The sequence below is a fragment of the Coregonus clupeaformis genome, chromosome 40, assembly GCF_020615455.1.
Source record: "Coregonus clupeaformis isolate EN_2021a chromosome 40, ASM2061545v1, whole genome shotgun sequence".
Taxonomy (NCBI): Eukaryota; Metazoa; Chordata; class Actinopteri; order Salmoniformes; family Salmonidae; genus Coregonus; species Coregonus clupeaformis.
Genome location: NC_059231.1, coordinates 7,492,644 through 7,519,985, shown reverse-complemented (window position 1 = coordinate 7,519,985; position 27,342 = coordinate 7,492,644). Strand labels below are relative to the sequence as shown.

At 44.0% G+C, this 27,342-nt stretch overlaps 2 protein-coding genes and 1 long non-coding RNA gene across 3 annotated transcripts in view; all 3 read left to right on the top strand.

The window, feature by feature from the left end:
• The first annotated feature begins 173 nt into the window (after nucleotides 1-173).
• Nucleotides 174-22,203, top strand: LOC121554872 (CASP8 and FADD-like apoptosis regulator). Its single transcript, XM_041868592.2, has 9 exons — nucleotides 174-264; nucleotides 724-1,028; nucleotides 1,175-1,280; nucleotides 5,810-5,951; nucleotides 8,473-8,525; nucleotides 16,578-16,656; nucleotides 20,709-20,898; nucleotides 21,058-21,420; nucleotides 21,751-22,203. The coding sequence occupies exons 2-9, from the start codon at nucleotides 736-738 to the stop codon at nucleotides 21,878-21,880; spliced, it is 1,356 nt and encodes a 451-aa protein (XP_041724526.2). The 5' UTR covers nucleotides 174-264; nucleotides 724-735; the 3' UTR covers nucleotides 21,881-22,203.
• LOC121555127 lies at nucleotides 8,005-8,525 on the top strand. Its single transcript, XR_005997843.2, has 3 exons — nucleotides 8,005-8,175; nucleotides 8,288-8,354; nucleotides 8,473-8,525. It is a non-coding gene; the product is annotated as an uncharacterized LOC121555127 (long non-coding RNA).
• A 1,618-nt stretch (nucleotides 22,204-23,821) lies between the features above and the next one.
• Nucleotides 23,822-27,342, top strand: part of dip2a (disco-interacting protein 2 homolog A) — a 365,626-nt gene continuing 362,105 nt past the window's right edge. The window contains exon 1 of the mRNA XM_045212065.1: nucleotides 23,822-24,489. Coding sequence (XP_045068000.1) covers nucleotides 24,369-24,489 — 121 coding nt within the window. The 5' untranslated portion in view covers nucleotides 23,822-24,368. The remainder of the gene's footprint in view (nucleotides 24,490-27,342) is intronic.

Below are 27,342 nucleotides of genomic sequence, written 5' to 3'. Positions count from 1 at the left end.
GCTCTGAGCAGGTTTTAGCAAATTTTTAATCAGTGACTAATTCATTAAAATACTTTATGACCAATATTGTGTAATTTCCGTGTTTCCGCCAGCCAGGCCGAAATTAAAGTGTATTTTCCCGCGTGGGTGGTTACACAGATTTTGTAGCATGTCTTCCCCTTTTGCGCTTTCCATTTAGTAATGCGCGAAACTTCAATTCGTCATTATAAGCATCTAATTTCTTAGTCTTCAGGCAACAGACCCCGCTTTGTCCTACTCTAAAAGGTAATCATATTTGTCATTTCCGATACAACCGACATATATTGTTAATTTTCTCTGAAACATTGGTGTTTTATTAACCTTGGAATAATTCATTTCTGGTTGGAGGTCTCATGCCTCGTCTAACTGTCATTTTCCATCGTTCTCCTTATCATGTACGTGCTGTATATTTTGACCTATTGGCCACGTGCAGGTTCAGTAATAGTAAAATATGCCTAAGATAATAACTAAGGTTCTATTCCTGCTACTATCACAGTAACGTCATTCCCAGGCTATTGCGCACAGCCTGAGTCTGGGAACGACATTACTACTAGAGTAAGTAGTAGTCTACACATCATATTTGCCAATTCAAGTTGCTTTTCATTTCAAATGGGCCATAGATCTATGATGCAAATACCCATTTAGAAAGAATGAAGTTTACATTATTTTCTATCCATAAAATCAATCCCTGTTTTCCCCTGTCAGAGGAGGAGTTCTATGGCTAACGGACAGTTATGTCAGATGATCAGCAGGATATGTGAGGACCTGAGCTCAGGTGAGTGCAGGAGGCTCCTGTACCTGTGTGGATCCCTGGACACTGACAGCTGTGGTTCTGATCATGTGAGAGAGGTGTTGACTTCATGGCTGAGCAGAGGAAGGGTGGATCACCTGTACCTGGTGGAGCTTCTGTTCAGGCTGAGATGCTTTGATCTCCTGAAGAAGCTGTTTCACATCAGTAAACAGGAGGTGGAGGGGATTCTGGGACAGGACCGAGCTTTGTCAGAGTACAGGTGAGATGTATTCCTTATGATTGTCTTTTCAAGGATAACAACACACAACAAACATCTCTTTACAGTCTCATTCATCACGGTCTTCATTAGTAAATATATATCCCATGGAGTTCTGTCTCTGAAGCTTTTCTGTTTCCTGGTTACAGAGTGTTGATGTCTGATGTGAGTGAAGACATGGGGACAGAGGATCTGGAATCTCTCAAGTTCCTGTTGAGTGGTTCTTTACCCAGAGAGAGGCTGGCCAGAGCCAAGGTAAAGGCCAGATCTGTCTCCCAAATGGCACCCTGTTCCCTATATAGTACACTACTTTAGTCCAGGACCTATAGGGTTCACTGAGTCATTACTCTCTGTTGGTTCAGACAAGCCTGATCCGATTATGTCATGAAATATTTCTGCATTGTGTAGGTGGGGGATTTCTGAAATTAAAATACCACTAGATATGCTGTAATGTACTGTGTATTATTGTGAGAACATTCCTCTTCCTCTGTGGTATGTTTCCTAGTTGTTATGGAATGTTTAAAAATATATATATACATACAGTGAGGGAAAAAAGTATTTGATCCCCTGCTGATTTTGTACGTTTGCCCACTGACAAAGAAATGATCAGTCTATAATTTTAATGGTAGGTTTATTTGAACAGTGAGAGACAGAATAACAACAAAAAAATCCAGAAAAACGCATGGCAAAAATGTTATAAATTGATTTGTATTTTAATGAGGGAAATAAGTATTTGACCCCTCTGCAAAACATGACTTAGTACTTGGTGGCAAAACCCTTGTTGACAATCACTGAGGTCAGACGTTTCTTGTAGTTGGCCACCAGGTTTGCACACATCTCAGGAGGGATTTTGTCCCACTCCTCTTTGCAGATCTTCTCCAAGTCATTAAGGTTTGGAGGCTGACGTTTGGCAACTCGAACCTTCAGCTCCCTCCACAGATTTTCTATGGCATTAAGGTCTGGAGACTGGCTAGGCCACTCCAGGACCTTAATGTGCTTCTTCTTGAGCCACTCCTTTGTTGCCTTGGCCGTGTGATTTGGGTCATTGTCATGCTGGAATACCCATCCACGACCCATTTTCAATGCCCTGGCTGAGGGAAGGAGGTTCTCACCCAAGATTTGACGGTACATGGCCCCGTCCATCATCCCTTTGATGCAGTGAAGTTGTCCTTTCCCCTTAGCAGAAAAAAAACCCCAAAGCATAATGTTTCCACCTCCATGTTTGACGGTGGGGATGGTGTTCTTGGGGTCATAGGCAGCATTCCTCCTCCTCCAAACACGGCGAGTTGAATTGATGCCAAAGAGCTCAATTTTGGTCTCATCTGACCACAACACTTTCACCCAGTTCTCCTCTGAATCATTCAGATGTTCATTGGCAAACTTCAGACGCGCCTGTATATGTGCTTTCTTGAGCAGGGGGACCTTGCGGGCGCTGCAGGATTTTAGTCCTTCACGGCGTAGTGTGTTACCAATTGTTTTCTTGGTGACTATGGTCCCAGCTGCCTTGAGATCATTGACAAGATCCTCCTGTGTAGTTCTGGGCTGATTCCTCACCGTTCTCATGATCATTGCAACTCCACGAGGTGAGATCTTGCATGGAGCCCCAGGCCGAGGGAGATTGACAGTGCTTTTGTGTTTCTTCCATTTGCGAATAATAACACCAACTGTTGTCACCTTCTCATCAAGCTGCTTGGCGATGGTCTTGTAGCCCATTCCAGCCTTGTGTAGGTCTACAATCTTGTCCCTGACATCCTTGGAGAGCTCTTTGGTCTTGGCCATGGTGGAGAGTTTGGAATCTGATTGATTGATTGCTTCTGTGGACAGGTGTCTTTTATACAGGTAACAAGCTGAGATTAGGAAAACTCCCTTTAAGAGTGTGCTCCTAATCTCAGCTCGTTACCTGTATAAAAGACACCTGGGAGCCAGAAATTGTTCTGATTGAGAGGGGGTCAAATACTTATTTCCCTCATTAAAATGCAAATCAAGTTTTTCTGGATTTTTTTGTTGTTATTCTGTCTCTCACTGTTCAAATAAACCCACCATTAAAATGATAGACTGATCATTTCTTTGTCAGTGGGCAACCGTACAAAATCAGCAGGGGATCAAATACTTTTTTCCCTCACTGTATTTTAATGGTTTTCTTTTACAATTTAGTACAACACACAACCGAGCTACCAGACATATAAATGAAGTTTTGCTGTAGTAAGACATGACAACACTAGGATAACACTTAAGTAAGACTTAACTACAATAGGATATTACTTAAGTAAGACATGACAACAATATGATATTACTTAAGCAAGACATGACAACACTAGGATAACACTTAAGTAAGACTTAACTACAATATGATATTACTTAAGTAAGACATGACAACACTAGGATATTACTTAAGCAAGACATGACAACACTAGGGTATTGCTTAAGTAAGTGTCACACCCTGGCTCGGGGACTCAATATGTTGAGCCAGGGTGTGTTCATTCTATGTTTTCTGTTTCTCTGGTGGGTGTTCTAGTTTGTTTATTTCTATGTTTGCCGGTGTGACTCCCAATCAGAGGCAAACGAGTGTCAGCTGTCGGCTGGTTGTCTCTGATTGGGAGCCATATTTAATCTGTCTGTTTTTCTTTCGGGTTGTGGGATTTTGTTCGTGTGGTTTTGTGTTGTACCATAGACGTCACGCATTCGTTGTTTTATTGTTTTGTATTTTGAGTGTGGTGCTTTACTATTAAAGTAAATATGTTCGCTCGCAACGCTGCGCCTTGGTCTCCCTCATTAGACGATCGTGACAGAAAATCCCACCAAGACCAGACCAAGCAGCGTGTCCAGGAGCCATCGCTTATAGATCTCCGTGGCAGCTTCGACTGGGTCAAGCCCATTGAGGAGCTGAGTGAAGAGGGTTGGAGACAGAGGAGCGAGAGGTGGGAGAGAATGTTGGAGGCCTGGTCCACAGGGAGGAGAGACCCCCAGAAAATTTTTAGGGGGGGGCTCACGACGTCGGGGCAGCAGGAGGCCGCTATGGAGCGGTCCAGCGGGGTTGCAGAGGAGGCCGCCAGGTTACGGGGGCCACTGGTAGAAGAGGGGATGGAAGGTGTAGAGGCACGGCGAGAGGTACTGGCGTGTGTTGCCAGTCCGGTCCGGCCCGTTCCAGATCCCGGTGTAGAGCCAGTGGTGTGTGTCCCCAGTACGGTCCGGTCTATTCCTGCTCCCCGCACCAAACCTACGGTGTGCGTCGACAGCCCAGCCCGGCCCATTCCTGCGCTCCGCACCGAGTCTGTGGTGCGCGTCGCCAGCCCAGTCCGGCCCATCCAAGCTTCTCGCATAAAGCCTACGGTGTGCGTCGCCAGCCCAGCCCGGCCTGTCCCTGCTCCACGCACAAAGCCTACGGGGTGCGTCGCCAGCCCAGCCCGGCCTGTCCCTGCTCCACGCACAAAACCAGGGGTGCGAGTCGCCAGCCTGGTCCAGCCTGTTCCTGCCACTCGCACCCAAGCCAGGAGTGCGAGTCGCCAGCCTGGTCCAACCGTTCCTGCTACTCGCACCAAGCCAGGGGTGCGAGTCGCCAGCCTGGTCCAACCCGTTCCTGCTACTCGCACTCAAGCCAGGGGTACGAGTCGTCAGCCTGGTCCAGCCCGTTCCTGCTACTCGCACCAAGCCAGGGATGCGAGTCATCAGCCCTGTCCGGCTGCGTTCCTGCTCTCCGCACCAAGTCTGTGGTGCGCGTCGCCAGCCCATTCCGGTCCATTCCTGCTCCACGCACCAAGCCAGGGGTGTGTATCGTCAGCCCGGTCCGATCCGTTCCTGTTCCACGCACCAGGCCAGGGGTGCGTGTCGTCAGTCCGGCTCCGGCCAGCGGGGCTAGACAGGACCAGGGGTACTTGGGGGGGGTTGGAGAGGAAGTGGGGATCTAGCTCAGAGCCGGAGCCGCCGCCGAGAGAATGCCCACCCAGCCCTCCCCTGTTTTCGCTCGATTTAGGCGCGGTCGCAGTCCGCGCCTTTAGGGGGGGGTACTGTCACACCCTGGCTCGGGGACTCAATATGTTGAGCCAGGGTGTGTTCATTCTATGTTTTCTGTTTCTCTGGTGGGTGTTCTAGTTTGTTTATTTCTATGTTTGCCGGTGTGACTCCCAATCAGAGGCAAACGAGTGTCAGCTGTCGGCTGGTTGTCTCTGATTGGGAGCCATATTTAATCTGTCTGTTTTTCTTTCGGGTTGTGGGATTTTGTTCGTGTGGTTTTGTGTTGTACCATAGACGTCACGCATTCGTTGTTTTATTGTTTTGTATTTTGAGTGTGGTGCTTTACTATTAAAGTAAATATGTTCGCTCGCAACGCTGCGCCTTGGTCTCCCTCATTAGACGATCGTGACAGTAAGACATGACAACAATATGATATTACTTAAGCAAGACATGAGAACAATAGGACATTACTTAAGTAAGACTTGACAACAATAGGATATTACTTAAGTAAGACTTGACAACATTAGGATATTACTTAAGTAAAACGTGACAACAATAGGATATTGCTTAAGTAAGACATGACTACAATATGATGTTACTTAAGTAAGACATGACAACAATATGATATTACTTAAGACATGACAACAATTTTATATTACTTAAGTAAGACATGACAACAACAGGATATAGCTGAAGTAAGACATGACAACAATTAGACAGGTACAACAACAATAGGCGTTCATAATCAGTCTCTGTCCAGAAGATACAGAAACAGATGTTCTGTAATGTTTCTTAACCATTGAACCATTTCATCTCCTCTCTCTGTGTGACAGAGTTTCCTGGACGTCATAGTTGAACTGGAGAAGCTGGACAGAGTGTCGTCTGAGAGAGTGGAGCTGATAGAACAATGTCTGAAGGACATCAGCAGGGTTGACCTGGCCAGGAAGGTCAAAGGGTACCAGAACCTGACATCAGGTGATAATTAGGAAAGGGCCCACCTTGGCACTCTGGAGGATCTGGGGCCGTGTGTATCAAGCCTCTCAGATTAGGAGTGCTGATCTAGGATCCCCCTGTCCACATAATCTCATTCATTGTGATCTAAGAGGCTAAATGGATCCTACAGTGCATTCGGAAAGTATTCAGACCCTTTGACTTTTTCCACATTTTGTTACGTTACAGCCTCATCAATCTACACACAATACCCCATAATGACCCAATACCCCATAATGACCCAATACCCCATAATGACCCAATACCCCATAATGACCCAATACCCCATAATGACCCAATACCCCATAACGACCCAATACCCCATAACGACCCAATACCCCATAATGACCCAATACCCCATAATGACCCAATACCCCATAATGACCCAATACCCCATAATGACCCAATACCCCATAATGACCCAATACCCCATAAGGACCCAATACCCCATAACGACCCAATACCCCATAACGACCCAATACCCCATAACGACCCAATACCCCATAATGACCCAATACCCCATAACGACCCAATACCCCATAATGACAAAGCGAAAACAGGTTTTTAAAAATGTTTGCACAAAAAAGAAATGTTTTTAGACCCTGTGGTAAATTCAATTGATTGGACATGATTTGGAAAGGCACACACCTGTCTATATAAGGTCCCACAGTTGACAGTGCATGTCAGAGCAAAAACCAAGCCATGAGGTCGAAGGAATTGTCCGTAGAGCTCTGAGACAGGATTGTGTTGAGGCACAGAACTGGGGAAGGGTACCAAAACATTTCTGCAGCATTGAAGTTCCCCAAGAACACAGTGGCCTCCATCATTCTTAAATGGAAGAAGTTTGGAACCACCAAGACTCTTCCTAGAGCTGGCTGCCCGGCCAAACTGAGCAATCGGGGGAGAAGGGCCTTGGTCAGGGAGGTGACCAAGAACCAGTCTGACAGAGCTTCAGAGTTCCATCCTCTGTGGAAATGGGAGAACCTTCCAGAAGGACAACCATCTCTGCAGCACTCCACCAATCAGGCCTTTATGGTAGAGTGGCCAGACAGAAGCAACTCCTCAATAAAAGGCACATGACAGCCCGCTTGAAGTTTGAAAAAAGGCACCTAAAGGACTCTCAGACCATAAGAAACAAGATTCTCTGGTCTGATGAAACCAATATTGAAATCTTTGGTCTGAATGCCAAGTGTCACGTCTGGAGGAAACCTGGCACCATCCCTACAGTGAAGCATGGTTGTGGCAGCATCATACCGTGGGGATGTTTTTCAGTGACAGGGACTGGGAGACTAGTCAGGATCAAGGGAAAGATGAACGGAGCAAAGTACAGAGAGATCCTTGATGAAAACCTGCTCCAGAGCGCTCAGGACCTCAGACTGGGGCGAAGGTTCACCTTCCAGCAGGACAACGACCCTTAGCACACAGCCAAGACAACGCATGAGTGGCTTCGGGACAAGTCTCTGAATGTCCTTGAGTGACCCAGCCAGTGCCCGGACTTGAACCCGATCGAACATCTCTGGAGAGACCTGAAAATAGCTGTGCAGCGACGCTCCCCATCCAACCTGATAGAGCTTGAGTGGATCTGCAGAGAAGAATGGGAGAAACTCCCCAAATACAGGTGTGCCAAGCTTGTAGCTTCATACCCAAGAAGACTCAAGGCTGTAATCGCTGCCAAAGGTGCTTCAACAAAGTACTGAGTAAAGGGTCTTAATACTTCTGTAAATGTGATTTTTTCAGTATAAAAACAAATAAAAATGCTACAATTTCTAACCTGTTTTTGCTTTGTCATTATTATTATTGTGTGTAGATTGATGAGGTGGAAAACAATGTAATCCATTTTAGAATAAGGCTGTAACGTAACAAAATGTGGAAAAAGTCAAGGGGGTCTGAATACTTTCCGAATGCACTGTAAATCAGAACTACTACTCTGAGATGCTTGATAGTAATATGGCCCCTGTTCTCAATCTGAACCACTTCTGTTACATCCTGTTTGGAAATACTTCTTCCTGTGCACCTTGTTGTAGTTGGAACACCACAACATAGACCAGTGGTGATGACTCACCTGGTCCAGCCACAACATAGACCAGTGGTGATGACTCACCTGGTCCAGCCACAACATAGACCAGTGGTGATGACTCACCTGGTCCAGCCACAACATAGACCAGTGGTGATGACTCACCTAGTCCAGCAGCAGTGGACCAGGACTCCAGTGAGTGCATCACTACACTACCTCCTTGTGAGGCAGGGAAAACTCCCCTCCTCTCTACCACAGCTTTCTGTAAAGGTTAGATGTTTCTCTAACAGTGATTTCTGCCTCTCAGTCCAATCCCATGCCCACTGCCTTCCCTATAGCATGCCATTCAAGACAGGAGCAGTCCACACAGAACAGTAAGTTACTTTCATTCCTCAGGAGAGGTTTCCTTCAATTAGCAACTGTTTATCATGATTAGCGTTAATTAAAAAATGATATCCTCTGTAGAAAGCAGCTGTCATTCTGTCATTTCAGCTCCAGAGAACGAAAACATTGCAGAGCCTGAAAGAAGAAGGCTGTCCTACCAGGTAATATACATAGTGTCCTACCAGGTAATATACATAGTGTCCTACCAGGTAATATACATACTGTCCTACCAGGTAATATACATACTGTCCTACCAGGTAATATACATAGTGTTCTACCAGGTAATATACATAGTGTTCTACCAGGTAATATACATACTGTCCTACCAGGTAATATACATACTGTCCTACCAGGTAATATACATACTGTCCTACCAGGTAATATACATACTGTCCTACCAGGTAATATACATAGTGTTCTACCAGGTAATATACATACTGTTCTACCAGGTAATATACATACTGTCCTACCAGGTAATATACATAGTGTTCTACCAGGTAATATACATACTGTCCTACCAGGTAATATACATACTGTCCTACCAGGTAATATACATACTGTCCTACCAGGTAATATACATAGTGTTCTACCAGGTAATATACATACTGTCCTACCAGGTAATATACATAGTGTCCTACCAGGTAATATACATAGTGTTCTACCAGGTAATATACATACTGTTCTACCAGGTAATATACATACTGTCCTACCAGGTAATATACATAGTGTCCTACCAGGTAATATACATAGTGTCCTACCAGGTAATATACATACTGTCCTACCAGGTAATATACATACTGTCCTACCAGGTAATATACATAGTGTTCTACCAGGTAATATACATAGTGTTCTACCAGGTAATATACATAGTGTCCTACCAGGTAATATACATAGTGTTCTACCAGGTAATATACATAGTGTTCTACCAGGTAATATACATAGTGTTCTACCAGGTAATATACATAGTGTTCTACCAGGTAATATACATAGTGTTCTACCAGGTAATATACATAGTGTCCTACCAGGTAATATACATAGTGTCCTACCAGGTAATATACATACTGTCCTACCAGGTAATATACATAGTGTTCTACCAGGTAATATACATAGTGTTCTACCAGGTAATATACATAGTGTTCTACCAGGTAATATACATAGTGTCCTACCAGGTAATATACATACTGTTCTACCAGGTAATATACATAGTGTTCTACCAGGTAATATACATAGTGTTCTACCAGGTAATATACATACTGTCCTACCAGGTAATATACATAGTGTCCTACCAGGTAATATACATAGTGTTCTACCAGGTAATATACATAGTGTTCTACCAGGTAATATACATAGTGTTCTACCAGGTAATATACATACTGTCCTACCAGGTAATATACATACTGTCCTACCAGGTAATATACATAGTGTTCTACCAGGTAATATACATAGTGTTCTACCAGGTAATATACATAGTGTTCTACCAGGTAATATACATAGTGTCCTACCAGGTAATATACATAGTGTCCTACCAGGTAATATACATACTGTTCTACCAGGTAATATACATAGTGTCCTACCAGGTAATATACATACTGTCCTACCAGGTAATATACATACTGTCCTACCAGGTAATATACATAGTGTTCTACCAGGTAATATACATAGTGTCCTACCAGGTAATATACATAGTGTCCTACCAGGTAATATACATAGTGTTCTACCAGGTAATATACATAGTGTTCTACCAGGTAATATACATAGTGTCCTACCAGGTAATATACATAGTGTTCTACCAGGTAATATACATAGTGTTCTACCAGGTAATATACATAGTGTCCTACCAGGTAATATACATACTGTTCTACCAGGTAATATACATAGTGTTCTACCAGGTAATATACATAGTGTTCTACCAGGTAATATACATACTGTCCTACCAGGTAATATACATAGTGTTCTACCAGGTAATATACATAGTGTTCTACCAGGTAATATACATAGTGTTCTACCAGGTAATATACATAGTGTCCTACCAGGTAATATACATAGTGTCCTACCAGGTAATATACATACTGTCCTACCAGGTAATATACATAGTGTTCTACCAGGTAATATACATAGTGTTCTACCAGGTAATATACATAGTGTTCTACCAGGTAATATACATAGTGTCCTACCAGGTAATATACATACTGTTCTACCAGGTAATATACATAGTGTTCTACCAGGTAATATACATAGTGTTCTACCAGGTAATATACATACTGTCCTACCAGGTAATATACATAGTGTCCTACCAGGTAATATACATAGTGTTCTACCAGGTAATATACATAGTGTTCTACCAGGTAATATACATAGTGTTCTACCAGGTAATATACATACTGTCCTACCAGGTAATATACATACTGTCCTACCAGGTAATATACATAGTGTTCTACCAGGTAATATACATAGTGTTCTACCAGGTAATATACATAGTGTTCTACCAGGTAATATACATAGTGTCCTACCAGGTAATATACATAGTGTCCTACCAGGTAATATACATACTGTTCTACCAGGTAATATACATAGTGTCCTACCAGGTAATATACATACTGTCCTACCAGGTAATATACATACTGTCCTACCAGGTAATATACATAGTGTTCTACCAGGTAATATACATAGTGTCCTACCAGGTAATATACATAGTGTCCTACCAGGTAATATACATAGTGTTCTACCAGGTAATATACATAGTGTTCTACCAGGTAATATACATAGTGTCCTACCAGGTAATATACATAGTGTTCTACCAGGTAATATACATAGTGTTCTACCAGGTAATATACATAGTGTCCTACCAGGTAATATACATACTGTTCTACCAGGTAATATACATAGTGTTCTACCAGGTAATATACATAGTGTTCTACCAGGTAATATACATACTGTCCTACCAGGTAATATACATAGTGTTCTACCAGGTAATATACATAGTGTCCTACCAGGTAATATACATAGTGTCCTACCAGGTAATATACATAGTGTTCTACCAGGTAATATACATAGTGTTCTACCAGGTAATATACATAGTGTCCTACCAGGTAATATACATAGTGTTCTACCAGGTAATATACATAGTGTTCTACCAGGTAATATACATAGTGTCCTACCAGGTAATATACATACTGTTCTACCAGGTAATATACATAGTGTTCTACCAGGTAATATACATAGTGTTCTACCAGGTAATATACATACTGTCCTACCAGGTAATATACATAGTGTTCTACCAGGTAATATACATAGTGTTCTACCAGGTAATATACATAGTGTTCTACCAGGTAATATACATAGTGTCCTACCAGGTAATATACATAGTGTCCTACCAGGTAATATACATACTGTCCTACCAGGTAATATACATAGTGTTCTACCAGGTAATATACATAGTGTTCTACCAGGTAATATACATAGTGTTCTACCAGGTAATATACATAGTGTCCTACCAGGTAATATACATACTGTTCTACCAGGTAATATACATAGTGTTCTACCAGGTAATATACATAGTGTTCTACCAGGTAATATACATACTGTCCTACCAGGTAATATACATAGTGTCCTACCAGGTAATATACATAGTGTTCTACCAGGTAATATACATAGTGTTCTACCAGGTAATATACATAGTGTTCTACCAGGTAATATACATACTGTCCTACCAGGTAATATACATACTGTCCTACCAGGTAATATACATAGTGTTCTACCAGGTAATATACATAGTGTTCTACCAGGTAATATACATAGTGTTCTACCAGGTAATATACATAGTGTCCTACCAGGTAATATACATAGTGTCCTACCAGGTAATATACATACTGTTCTACCAGGTAATATACATAGTGTCCTACCAGGTAATATACATACTGTCCTACCAGGTAATATACATACTGTCCTACCAGGTAATATACATAGTGTTCTACCAGGTAATATACATAGTGTCCTACCAGGTAATATACATAGTGTCCTACCAGGTAATATACATAGTGTTCTACCAGGTAATATACATAGTGTTCTACCAGGTAATATACATAGTGTCCTACCAGGTAATATACATAGTGTTCTACCAGGTAATATACATAGTGTTCTACCAGGTAATATACATAGTGTCCTACCAGGTAATATACATACTGTTCTACCAGGTAATATACATAGTGTTCTACCAGGTAATATACATAGTGTTCTACCAGGTAATATACATACTGTCCTACCAGGTAATATACATAGTGTTCTACCAGGTAATATACATAGTGTTCTACCAGGTAATATACAGTTGAAGTCGGAAGTTTACATACACCTTAGCCAAATACATTTAAACTCAGTTTTTCACAATTCCTGACATTTAATCCTAGTAAAAATTCCCTGTCTTAGGTCAGTTAGGATCACCACTTTATTTTAAGAATGTGAAATGTCAGAATAATAGTAGAGAGAATGATTTATTTCAGCTTTTATTTCTTTCATCACATTCCCAGTGGGTCAGAAGTTTACATACACTCAATTAGTATTTGGTAGCATTGCCTTTAAATTGTTTAACTTGGGTCAAACGTTTCGGGTAGCCTTCCACAAGCTTCCCACAATAAGTTGGGTGAATTTTGGCCCATTCCTCCTGACAGAGCTGGTGTAACTGAGTCAGGTTTGTAGGCCTCCTTGCTCGCACACGCTTTTTCAGTTCTGCCCACAAATTGTCTATAGGATTGAGGTCAGGGCTTTGTGATTGACTCCAATACCTTGACTTTGTTGTCCTTAAGCCATTTTGCCACAACTTTGGAAGTATGCTTGGGGTCATTGTCCATTTGGAAGACCCATTTGCGACCAAGCTTTAACTTCCTGACTGATGTCTTGAGATGTTGCTTCAATATATCCACATAATTTTCCTTCCTCATGATACCATCTATTTTGTGAAGTGCACCAGTCCCTCCTGCAGCAAAGCACCCCCAGAGCATGATGCTGCCACCCCTGTGCTTCACGGTTGGGATGGTGTTCTTCGGCTTGCAAGCCACCCTCTTTTTCCTTCAAACATAACGATGGTAATTATGGCCAAACAGTTCTATTTTTGTTTAATCAGACCAGAGGACATTTCTCCAAAAAGTAAGATCGTTGTCCCCATGTGCAGTTGCAAACCGTAGTCTGGCTTTTCTATGGTGGTTTTGGAGCAGTGGCTTCTTCCTTGCTGAGCGGCCTTGCAGGTTATGTCGATATAGGACTTGTTTTACTGTGGATATAGATACTTTTGTACCTGTTTCCTCCAGCATCTTCACAAGGTCCTTTGCTGTTGTTCTGTGATTGATTTGCACTTTTCGCACCAAAGTACGTTAATTTCTAGGAGACAGAACACGTCTCCTTCCTGAGCGGTATGACGGCTGCGTGGTCCCATGGTGTTTATACTTGCATACTATTGTTTGTACAGATGAACGTGGTACCTTCAGGCGTTTGGAAATTGCTCCCAAGGATGAACCAGACTTGTGGAGGTCTACAATTCTTTTTCTGAGGTCGTGGCTGATTTCTTTTGATTTCCCATGATGTCAAGCAAAGAGGCACTGAGTTTGAAGCTAGGCCTTGAAATACATCCACAGGTACACCTCCAATTGACTCAAATTGTCAATTAGCCTATCAGAAGCTTCTAAAGCCATGACATCATTTTCTGGAATTTTCCAAGCTGTTTAAAGGCACAGTCAACTTAGTGTATGTAAACTTCTGACCCACTGGAATTGTGATACAGTGAATTATAAGTGAAATAATCTGTCTGTAAACAATTGTTGGAAAAATAACTTGTGTCATGCACAAAGTAGATGTCCTAACCGACTTGCCAAAACTATAGTTTGCTAACAAGAAATTTGTGGAGTGGTTAAAAAAATTAGTTTTAATGACTCCAACCTGTATGTAAACTTCCGACTTCAACTGTACATACTGTATTTTTGGGGGGTGAAATTCTCATAAATGTTGTTTAATTATGTGCCCATGGTTTTCTTTTAGTGTGTAACATGCACACACGTACATTGCATCCCAAATGGCACCCTATTCCCTATATAGTGCACTACTTTAGACCAGAGAATGGCACCCTATTCCCTATATAGTGCACTACTTTAGACCAGAGAATGGTACACTATTCCTTATATAGTGCACTACTTTAGACCAGAGAATGGTACCCTATTCCTTATATAGTGCACTACTTTAGACCAGAGAATGGTACCCTATTCCTTATATAGTGCACTACTTTAGACCAGAGAATGGCACCCTATTCCCTATATAGTGCACTACTTTAGACCAGAGAATGGTACCCTATTCCTTATATAGTGCACTACTTTAGACCAGAGAATGGTACCCTATTCCCTATATAGTACACTACTTTAGACCAGAGAATGGTACCCTATTCCCTATTTAGTGCACTACTTTAGACCAGAGAATGGTACCCTATTCCTTATATAGTGCACTACTTTAGACCAGAGAATGGTACCCTATTCCCTATAAAGTGCACTACTTTAGACTAGAGAATGGCACCCTATTCCCTATATAGTGTACTACTTTAGACCAGAGAATGGTACCCTATTCCCTATTTAGTGCACTACTTTAGACCAGAGAATGGCACCCTATTCCCTATATAGTGCACTACTTTAGACCAGAGAATGGTACCCTATTCCCTATATAGTACACTACTTTAGACCAGAGAATGGTACCCTATTCCCTATTTAGTGCACTACTTTAGACCAGAGAATGGTACCCTATTCCTTATATAGTGCACTACTTTAGACCAGAGAATGGTACCCTATTCCCTATATAGTGCACTACTTTAGACTAGAGAATGGCACCCTATTCCCTATATAGTGCACTACTTTAGACCAGAGAATGGTACCCTATTCCTTATATAGTGCACTACTTTAGACCAGAGAATGGCACCCTATTCCCTATATAGTGCACTACTTTAGACCAGAGAATGGTACCCTATTCCTTATATAGTGCACTACTTTAGACCAGAGAATGGTACCCTATTCCCTATATAGTACACTACTTTAGACCAGAGAATGGTACCCTATTCCCTATTTAGTGCACTACTTTAGACCAGAGAATGGTACCCTATTCCTTATATAGTGCACTACTTTAGACCAGAGAATGGTACCCTATTCCCTATATAGTGCACTACTTTAGACTAGAGAATGGCACCCTATTCCCTATATAGTGTACTACTTTAGACCAGAGAATGGTACCCCTATTCCCTATTTAGTGCACTACTTTAGACCAGAGAATGGTACCTATTCCTTATATAGTGCACTACTTTAGACCAGAGAATGGTACCTATTCCCTCTATAGTGCACTACTTTAGACCAGAGAATGGTACCTATTCCCTATATAGTGCACTACTTTAGACCAGAGAATGGTACCTATTCCCTATATAGTGCACTACTTTAGACTAGAGAATGGCACCCTATTCCCTATATAGTGCACTACTTTAGACCAGAGAATGGCACCCTATTCCCTATATAGTGCACTGCTTTAGAGCTGGGCCCAGAGGGACTATATATATTATATATACCATATACTAGGGCCCAGAGGGACTATATATATTATATATACCATATACTAGGGCCCAGAGGGACTATATATATTATATATACCATATACTAGGGCCCAGAGGGACTATATATATTATATATACCATATACTAGGGCCCAGAGGGACTATATATATTATATATACCATATACTAGGGCCCAGAGGGACTATATATATTATATATACCATATACTAGGGCCCAGAGGGACTATATATATTATATATACCATATACTAGGGCCCAGAGGGCTCTGGTTAAAAGTAGTGCACTATATAGGGAATAGGGTGCCATTCTCTGGTCTAAAGTAGTGCACTATATAGGGAATAGGGTGCCATTCTCTGGTCTAAAGTAGTGCACTATATAGGGAATAGGGTGCCATTCTCTGGTCTAAAGTAGTGCACTATAGGAATAGGTGCCATTCTCTGGTCTAAAGTAGTGCACTATATAGGGAATAGGGTGCCATTCTCTGGTCTAAAGTAGTGCACTATATAGGGAATAGGGTGCCATTCTCTGGTCTAAAGTAGTGCACTATATAGGGAATAGGGGGCCATTTGGGACGCTGACTTTACATACATGCTGCATTTCCAATACTGTGCCTGCCCCTCTGTTCCGTAGAGCCCAGTGGAGGAGTACAGGCTGCAGTCAGACCCCCGGGGTGAATGTCTCATCATAGACTGTGTTGGCAGTGATGGAGGTGAGAGTCCACATGCTGGGTCTACTGTAGAGACAGATGGTACATACTGGGTCTAGTGTAGAGACAGATGGTACATACTGGGTCTAGTGTAGAGACAGATGGTACATACTGGGTCTACTGTAGAGACAGATGGTACATGCTGGGTCTAGTGTAGAGACAGATGGTACATGCTGGGTCTAGTGTAGAGACAGATGGTACATGCTGGGTCTAGTGTAGAGACAGATGGTACATGCTGGGTCTAGTGTAGAGACAGATGGTACATACTGGGTCTAGTGTAGAGACAGATGGTACATGCTGGGTCTAGTGTAGAGACAGATGGTACATACTGGGTCTAGTGTAGAGACAGATGGTACATACTGGGTCTAGTGTAGAGACAGATGGTACATGCTGGGTCTAGTGTAGAGACAGATGGTACATACTGGGTCTAGTGTAGAGACAGATGGTACATGCTGGGTCTAGTGTAGAGACAGATGGTACATACTGGGTCTAGTGTAGAGACAGATGGTACATACTGGGTCTAGTGTAGAGACAGATGGTACATGCTGGGTCTAGTGTAGAGACAGATGGTACATACTGGGTCTAGTGTAGAGACAGATGGTACATGCTGGGTCTAGTGTAGAGACAGATGGTACATACTGGGTCTAGTGTAGAGACAGATGGTACATAATGGGTCTAGTGTAGAGACAGATGGTACATACTGGGTCTAGTGTAGAGACAGATGGTACATACTGGGTCTAGTGTAGAGACAGATGGTACATGCTGGGTCTAGTGTAGAGACAGATGGTACATACTGGGTCTAGTGTAGAGACAGATGGTACATACTGGGTCTAGTGTAGAGACAGATGGTACATGCTGGGTCTAGTGTAGAGACAGATGGTACATGCTGGGTCTACTGTAGAGACAGATGGTACATACTGGGTCTAGTGTAGAGACAGATGGTACATGCTGGGTCTAGTGTAGAGACAGATGGTACATACTGGGTCTAGTGTAGAGACAGATGGTACATGCTGGGTCTAGTGTAGAGACAGATGGTACATGCTGGGTCTACTGTAGAGACAGATGGTACATGCTGGGTCTACTGTACAGACAGATGGTACATGCTGGGTCTAGTGTAGAGACAGATGGTACATGCTGGGTCTAGTGTATAGACAGATGGTACATACTGGGTCTACTGTACAGACAGATGGTACATGCTGGGTCTAGTGTAGAGACAGATGGTACATACTGGGTCTAGTGTAGAGACAGATGGTACATACTGGGTCTAGTGTAGAGACAGATGGTACATGCTGGGTCTAGTGTAGAGACAGATGGTACATGCTGGGTCTACTGTACAGACAGATGGTACATGCTGGGTCTAGTGTAGAGACAGATGGTACATGCTGGGTCTAGTGTATAGACAGATGGTACATGCTGGGTCTAGTGTAGAGACAGATGGTACATACTGGGTCTAGTGTAGAGACAGATGGTACATACTGGGTCTAGTGTAGAGACAGATGGTACATACTGGGTCTAGTGTAGAGACAGATGGTACATGCTGGGTCTAGTGTATAGACAGATGGTACATGCTGGGTCTAGTGTAGAGACAGATGGTACATGCTGGGTCTAGTGTAGAGACAGATGGTACATGCTGGGTCTAGTGTAGAGACAGATGGTACATGCTGGGTCTAGTGTAGAGACAGATGGTACATACTGGGTCTAGTGTAGAGACAGATGGTACATACTGGGTCTAGTGTAGAGACAGATGGTACATACTGGGTCTAGTGTAGAGACAGATGGTACATACTGGGTCTAGTGTAGAGACAGATGGTACATACTGGGTCTAGTGTAGAGACAGATGGTACATGCTGGGTCTAGTGTAGAGACAGATGGTACATACTGGGTCTAGTGTAGAGACAGATGGTACATACTGGGTCTAGTGTAGAGACAGATGGTACATGCTGGGTCTAGTGTAGAGACAGATGGTACATGCTGGGTCTAGTGTAGAGACAGATGGTACATGCTGGGTCTAGTGTAGAGACAGATGGTACATACTGGGTCTAGTGTAGAGACAGATGGTACATACTGGGTCTAGTGTAGAGACAGATGGTACATACTGGGTCTAGTGTAGAGACAGATGGTACATACTGGGTCTAGTGTAGAGACAGATGGTACATGCTGGGTCTAGTGTAGAGACAGATGGTACATACTGGGTCTAGTGTAGAGACAGATGGTACATACTGGGTCTAGTGTAGAGACAGATGGTACATGCTGGGTCTAGTGTAGAGACAGATGGTACATACTGGGTCTAGTGTAGAGACAGATGGTACATACTGGGTCTAGTGTAGAGACAGATGGTACATGCTGGGTCTAGTGTAGAGACAGATGGTACATACTGGGTCTAGTGTAGAGACAGATGGTACATACTGGGTCTAGTGTAGAGACAGATGGTACATACTGGGTCTAGTGTAGAGACAGATGGTACATGCTGGGTCTAGTGTAGAGACAGATGGTACATACTGGGTCTAGTGTAGAGACAGATGGTACATACTGGGTCTAGTGTAGAGACAGATGGTACATGCTGGGTCTACTGTAGAGACAGATGGTACATGCTGTCTGTGATCTGCATTGACAGCGTGATACATCACTCACTCCACTTGTGATCAGAGGTTAGGTCCATTAATACACAGAAGTGATGATGTGTGTCAGTAACACTGAAGATGTGTGTCAGTAACAGTGATGATGTGTGTCAGTAACAGTGATGATGTGTGTCAGTAACAGGGATGATGTGTGTCAGTAACAGTGATGATGTGTGTCAGTAACAGTGATGATGTGTGTCAGTAACAGTGATGATGTGTGTCAGTAACAGTGATGATGTGTGTCAGTAACAGTGATGATGTGTGTCAGTAACAGTGATGATGTGTGTCAGTAACAGTGATGATGTGTGTCAGTAACAGTGATGATGTGTGTCAGTAACAGGGATGATGTGTGTCAGTAACAGGGATGATGTGTGTCAGTAACAGTGATGATGTGTGTCAGTAACAGTGATGATGTGTGTCAGTAACAGTGATGATGTGTGTCAGTAACAGTGATGATGTGTGTCAGTAACAGTGATGATGTGTGTCAGTAACAGTGATGATGTGTGTCAGTAACAGTGATGATGTGTGTCAGTAACAGTGAAGATGTGTGTCAGTAACAGTGATGATGTGTGTCAGTAACAGTGATGATGTGTGTCAGTAACAGTGATGATGTGTGTCAGTAACAGTGATGATGTGTGTCAGTAACAGTGATGATGTGTGTCAGTAACAGTGATGATGTGTGTCAGTAACAGTGATGATGTGTGTCAGTAACATATGTGTGTCAGTAACAGTGATGATGTGTGTCAGTAACAGTGATGATGTGTGTCAGTAACAGTGATGATGTGTGTCAGTAACAGTGATGATGTGTGTCAGTAACAGTGATGATGTGTGTCAGTAACAGGGATGATGTGTGTCAGTAACAGTGATGATGTGTGTCAGTAACAGTGATGATGTGTGTCAGTAACAGTGATGATGTGTGTCAGTAACAGTGATGATGTGTGTCAGTAACAGTGATGATGTGTGTCAGTAACAGTGATGATGTGTGTCAGTAACAGTGATGATGTGTGTCAGTAACAGTGAAGATGTGTGTCAGTAACAGTGATGATGTGTGTCAGTAACAGGGATGATGTGTGTCAGTAACAGTGAAGATGTGTGTCAGTAACAGTGATGATGTGTGTCAGTAACAGTGATGATGTGTGTCAGTAACAGTGAAGATGTGTGTCAGTAACAGTGATGATGTGTGTCAGTAACAGTGATGATGTGTGTCAGTAACACTGATGATGTGTGTCAGTAACAGTGATGATGTGTGTCAGTAACAGTGATGATGTGTGTCAGTAACAGTGATGATGTGTGTCAGTAACAGTGATGATGTGTGTCAGTAACAGTGATGATGTGTGTCAGTAACAGTGATGATGTGTGTCAGTAACAGGGATGATGTGTGTCAGTAACAGTGATGATTTGTGTCAGTAACAGTGATGATGTTCTTCTTCCCTCCAGACATGTTGGAGGAGATGTTCAGCTGGCTCCACTTCAAGGTGACCCTGGTTAAGTGGCTGGGTGTGGGGGATACCCTGTCTCTCCTCAGGCAGGCTGCCCAACAGAGGGAGAACCAGGATGTTGATGCCTTCGCCTGCTGCATCATCAGCCGTGGTACTGCCACCGACCTGCTGGCTACAGACTCCCACAGGTAGGGCATGGGACTTGCAACACCAGGGTTGTGGGTTTGATTCCCACTGGGGCCACCCATACGAAATAATTCATGCACACATGACTGTAAGTAATTTTGGATAAAAGCGTCTGCTAAATGGCATATCTTATTATAATTCTTGTACATTTTATTTGACAGGCTCGGGCTGCGTCTGGACACCGTCCGACACCTCTTCACCCCTGACTGCTGTCCCAGGCTAGCTGGCAAGCCCAAACTGTTCTTCATCCAGACCTATAGCGTGTCAGACCCCCAGGACTGCTCCTCCAGGCCCACGGGACACCTTGCTCACAGGGAGGAGGATCTGGAGACAGACGGGGGTGGGGAACCTCTCAGTGTGGAGACAGATGGGGGTGAGGGGTATCCCAGCGTGGAGTCAGTCCCCACCGACGCAGACGTCTTCTGGAGCCACTGTTGGACAGATGAGGGCCAGCTGGATGAGAAGCACCACCAGTCTGTCTACCTGCAGGCCCTGAGAGAGGCGGTTCTGAGAGGGCAGAGGAGGTACTAACTAGAACATGGTAGATGTTTCAGCCAGAGGTATTGAACAGGAAAACAGAGATGTTTCAGCCAGAGGTATTGAACAGGAAAACAGAGATGTTTCAGCCCAGAGATATTGAACAGGAGCCATCCTGTTGTTCCAGCCCAGTGAGCAAAACTGGTTGAAAATATCTCTATGGTTTCAGCCTTCTGTTTTTGCAGTATGTTTAATGGTACAATATTTGGACAAAAAAAGCATAAAAGATTACATTTCAAATGTGCTTGTATTGCATTGAATAAAGTAATGCCCATAGTGTAATCATGAACTTAACGGTTCCTTTGCTTTTCTTACAGGAGAACCCATCTAGTGGGTGTCCATACAGAGATGAATGGGGTGATCTTCAACCACAACAGAAGGAATCCAGGAGCCAGATACAACATTAATCTGAGACACACACTCAGGAAGAATCTCTACATGTTATAGGAGCCAGAAAATAGTCTGCTCTACTGTATAACCACTGAGCAGAACTACATTCTATTGCACAGTATACAACAGCACCCACTCCTGGCAGCTTTGACAACTACAACAGCACCCTCTACTGGCAGCTTTGACAACTGTCTCGCATCACACAGGGAAGCTAACATGCAAGTAGTGCACTAAAAAAACATGAAGTATTTTTTACTATGTATTTATTCAAGCCATATGTTTTTCTTTTTACTGAAGGATGGATGAATGATTTGAGAAAATAATGTGAATTCAGATCTGTGCATTTTTAAATGAATCCAAGCCTAGGCAAAGGGCTTGTCATCAAGGCAAAATGTGGCTATTTGAAGAATCTCAAATATAACAAATATTTTGATTTGTTTAACACTTTTTTGGTTACTATATGGTTCCATATGTGTTATTTCATAGTTTTGATGTCTTCACTATTATTCTACAATGTAAAAAAAATAGTAAAAATAAAGAAAAACCCTTGAATGAGTAGGTGTGTCTAAACTTTTGACTGGTAGTGTATACGTTATCCTGTACAAGCTTTTGTGCCTAATACATTACGATGTTACAGGTGTCAAGCTTATGGGCATGTGGCAGCAGTGTGTAGGAGGGAGGTTCCTAGGTGTGAAAAGTGTGCAGAAGGGCATGAGACAAAGGAATGTGTAGCAATTGGGGGAAAGTAATGGTATGTGTTAATTGCAGGGGTGCCCAGGGGGCTGGGGATCAGAAATGTCCGGTGCGACTGAGGCAGGTTGAGGTTTCCAGGGTTAGAGTAGTGCAGAAGTTGTCATATGCTGAGGCAGGTTGAGGTTTCCAGGTTTATAGTAGTGCAGAAGTTGTCATATGCTGAGGCAGGTTGAGGTTTCCAGGGTTAGAGTAGTGCAGAAGTTGTCATATGCTGAGGCAGGGAAGAAAGTAGAGGAAGATGGGTCAAGGGGGAGGGATCCTGAGAGGAGTGGTGGGAGTAGTAGATCTGTACCAGTACAGAGGGATAAACCAACAAGTGATATATGTTTCAGTAAGATTGGATTTTTAGCATTTATAGCAATATTTATCAACTGTACTTCAGGGATGGAATGTAAGTCGCAGAAAATAGATGTTGTGGTGGCAGCTGCAGAGAGGTTTTTGGATGTGCGAGACTTGACATCAGAAGAGTTACAGGGTGTGTTGAGTGGTGGTGTCCCATCCTTTCAGACTGTTGGCCTGAAGTAGGAATACATAGATTAAAATAATGTAGTAGGGTGGGGGTTTTAGTGAGGGTAGGGTTAGATGGAAGGGTATTTAAATAGTGGAGTAGGGTGGTGGGTTTTAGTGAGGGTAGGGTTAGATGGTAGGGTATTTAAATAGTGGAGTAGGGTGGTGGGTTTTAGTGAGGGTAGGGTTAGATGGTAGGGTATTTAAATAGTGGAGTAGGGGTGGTGGGTTTTAGTGAGGGTAGGGTTAGATGGTAGGGTATTTAAATAGTGGAGTAGGGTGGTGGGTTTTAGTGAGGGTAGGGTTAGATGGTAGGGTATTTAAATAGTGGAGTAGGGTGGTGGGTTTTAGTGAGGGTAGGGTTAGATGGTAGGGTATTTAAATAGTGGAGTAGGGTGGTGGGTTTTAGTGAGGGTAGGGTTAGATGGAAGGGTATTTAAATAGTGGAGTAGGGTGGTGGGTTTTAGTGAGTGTAGTGTTAGATGGAAGGGTATTTAAATAGTGGAGTAGGGTGGTGGGTTTTAGTGAGGGTAGGGTTAGATGGTAGGGTATTTGTTGATTTATTGATATTTATTTTTAAGCAAAGTATAAGGGAGTTCTACTCCAGTCTAGTAGGTGGCGGTAATGCAACATTTATTGGATGCAACCACCGTTACATTTAATCGAAGAAGAAGAACGTTATACTACACCCCACCGCTAGATGGCTATCCAGGTTAATTTTGGTGTCAGCCAGTCAGATTTCTCAGAGGTTTGGCCAAAAAGTATTGTAGTCTGTCTGTGATGTTATTTCCCCCCCAGAATATTCCAACCTCCGTGGTTTTACATGTGATGACAGAGAGGCAGGAAAAATGTGTAGCCAATATGCAAAACGTACCGGTATGTAGGTGATCATGCATGCACCGTGAACGGGCTTCATCTTCGGGCTGCTGTTACTATGATACAATGGCGGCGGTGCTGTGGACGTGTGACAGAGTTCAATGAGTTATCAGTCCAAGCCGCTCGACACAGACAACGTGGATAGGAAACCCACCTCTGTCCGGATCAACCGAATTCGTAAGTGTTTCGTGATTTAGCCTCAACGTGACCAGCAGGGTTAGCTAGCTATTAGCTAACGAGCTAATGACAGTCTGTTGCCAGCGTGAGGTAGGGCTTTTTCCGCACATCTGTCTGCAGTAGCTAGCCACCACCTGCTAACGTTACACCCCGCAAGCAGCCTGAGGAGATTTTGCACATCGCTCTGTCCTCTGACGGGAGTCTCTGCCCAATCGGACCGGACTGGAACATCATGGCTGAGAGGAATTCTACCGGATTACTGATGATGTTGGAACCGACCCCGGCTATCGCAATGACACTCCCGGCGGAGGTTCGGGAGAAACTGGCGGAGCTAGAGCTGGAACTCTCCGAAGGTAGGCGACTCTCTCCGGTCTCCGCACACATTAGCTACGGTGGCTAGCCTTGTGGAGGACAAGGCTGCTAATTATCTTCTCAATTACAAATCATAAGTAGCCTATTCCACACGCATATTAAGGCCAATCGATTAAAATAGTTTTGACTGGTGTCGGCCACGAGACGTGATTTATTTTGGAAGTTGTCCAAATGACATTTGGAAAAGTTAAAAGGAAGAGATCCCAAAGTTATAGAATAGGCTAGTTATTTGTTTCAACCACATGTCTGACACGCCCTGATTCATGTCATGTAGCTAACTAATGTTCTTGTTACATGGATGTTTTTTCTTTCCCTATTTGTTTATGCAAAAGTATGACGTGAGAGACATGGACAAGAGGACCACAGTATTGCATTGTGGGTGTTAAATGTAAAACCAGTGGTTTATTCACACACACAGCATACCAATGTCAGACAATCCATTTCAATGTTATGGTTGAATGACTGTCTCTCTTGTTGATGATCAGATAGCACCAATGCTGGTTTATGCAGTTTGAAAAGCCTTCCACCTCCTCCAGAAACCTTGATCAGATAGCACCAATGCTGGTTTATGCAGTTTGAAAAGCCTTCCACCTCCTCCAGAAACCTTGATCAGATAGCACCAATGCTGGTTTATGCAGTTTGAAAAGCCTTCCACCTCCTCCAGAAACCTTGATCAGATAGCACCAATGCTGGTTTATGCAGTTTGAAAAGCCTTCCACCTCCTCCAGAAACCTTGATCAGATAGCACCAATGCTGGTTTATGCAGTTTGAAAAGCCTTCCACCTCCTCCAGAAACCTTGATCAGATAGCACCAATGCTGGTTTATGCAGTTTGAAAAGCCTTCCACCTCCTCCAGAAACCTTGATCAGATAGCACCAATGCTGGTTTATGCAGTTTGAAAAGCCTTCCACCTCCTCCAGAAACCTTGATCAGATAGCACCAATGCTGGTTTATGCAGTTTGAAAAGCCTTCCACCTCCTCCAGAAACCTTGATCAGATAGCACCAATGCTGGTTTATGCAGTTTGAAAAGCCTTCCACCTCCTCCAGAAACCTTGATCAGATAGCACCAATGCTGGTTTATGCAGTTTGAAAAGCCTTCCACCTCCTCCAGAAACCTTGATCAGATAGCACCAATGCTGGTTTATGCAGTTTGAAAAGCCTTCCACCTCCTCCAGAAACCTTGATCAGATAGCACCAATGCTGGTTTATGCAGTTTGAAAAGCCTTCCACCTCCTCCAGAAACCTTGATCAGATAGCACCAATGCTGGTTTATGCAGTTTGAAAAGCCTTCCACCTCCTCCAGAAACCTTGATCAGATAGCACCAATGCTGGTTTATGCAGTTTGAAAAGCCTTCCACCTCCTCCAGAAACCTTGATCAGATAGCACCAATGCTGGTTTATGCAGTTTGAAAAGCCTTCCACCTCCTCCTTGGTCAAACTGACAATGTAGAACCTGTAACGAAGGTGCCATCAGACAGTCAAGGTGTGGCCAATCAGAACATCCATCAGACAGTCAAGGTGTGGCCAATCAGAACATCCATCAGACAGTCAAGGTGTGGCCAATCAGAACATCCATCAGACAGTCAAGGTGTGGCCAATCAGAACATCCATCAGACAGTCAAGGTGTGGCCAATCAGAACATCCATCAGACAGTCAAGGTGTGGCCAATCAGAACATCCATCAGACAGTCAAGGTGTGGCCAATCAGAACATCCATCAGACAGTCAAGGTGTGGCCAATCAGAACATCCATCAGACAGTCAAGGTGTGGCCAATCAGAACATCCATCAGACAGTCAAGGTGTGGCCAATCAGAACATCCATCAGACAGTCAAGGTGTGGCCAATCAGAACATCCCATCAGACAGTCAAGGTGTGGCCAATCAGAACATCCCATCAGACAGTCAAGGTGTGGCCAATCAGAACATCCATCAGACAGTCAAGGTGTGGCCAATCAGAACATCCATCAGACAGTCAAGGTGTGGCCAATCAGAACTATCTGTGCGTTAGTAGAGAAGTGGGCCTCCCGAGTGGTGCAGCGGTCTAAGGCACTGCATCTCAGTGCTTGAGGCGTCACTACAGACCTGGGTTCGATCCCAGGCTGTGTCACAATAGGGCGGCTAACCATTGGCCCAGCGTCGTCCGGGTTAGGGGAGGGTTTGGCCCAGCGTCGCCAGGGTTAGGGGAGGGTTTGGCCCAGCGTCGTCCAGGTTAGGGGAGGGTTTGGCCCAGCGTCGCCAGGGTTAGGGGAGGGTTTGGCCCAGCGTCGTCCCGGGGATAGGGGGAGGGTTTGGCCCAGCGTCGTCCGGGGTAGGGGAGGGTTTGGCCCAGCGTCGCCAGGGTTAGGGGAGGGTTTGGCCCAGCGTCGTCCGGGTTAGGGGAGGGTTTGGCCCAGCGTCGCCAGGGTTAGGGGAGGGTTTGGCCCAGCGTCGTCTGGGTTAGGGGAGGGTTTGGCCCAGCGTCGTCAGGGTTAGGGGAGGGTTTGGCCCAGCGTCGTCAGGGTTAGGGGAGGGTTTGGCCCAGCGTCGCCAGGGTTAGGGGAGGGTTTGGCCCAGCGTCGTCCGGGTTAGGGGAGGGTTTGGCCCAGTGTCGTCCGGGTTAGGGGAGGGTTTGGCCGGGTTAGGGGAGGGTTTGGCCCAGCGTCGTCCGGGTTAGGGGAGGGTTTGGCCGGGTTAGGGGAGGGTTTGGCCCAGCGTCGTCCGGGTTAGGGGAGGGTTTGGCCCAGCGTCGTCCGGGTTAGGGGAGGGTTTGGCCCAGCGTCGTCCGGGTTAGGGGAGGGTTTGGCCCAGCGTCGTCCGGGTTAGGGGAGGGTTTGGCCCAGTGTCGTCCGGGTTAGG

What these genes read in the sequence shown, in the direction of transcription:
- LOC121554872 (XM_041868592.2), top strand. Translation starts at nt 736, where the DNA reads ATGGCTAACGGACAGTTATGTCAGATGATCAGCAGGATATGTGAGGAC. An exon ending in CTGGCTACAGACTCCCACAG is followed by an intron (nt 20,899 to 21,057) that starts GTAGGGCATGGG and finishes TTTATTTGACAG; the next exon opens with GCTCGGGCTGCGTCTGGACA. An exon ending in GTTCTGAGAGGGCAGAGGAG is followed by an intron (nt 21,421 to 21,750) that starts GTACTAACTAGA and finishes CTTTTCTTACAG; the next exon opens with GAGAACCCATCTAGTGGGTG.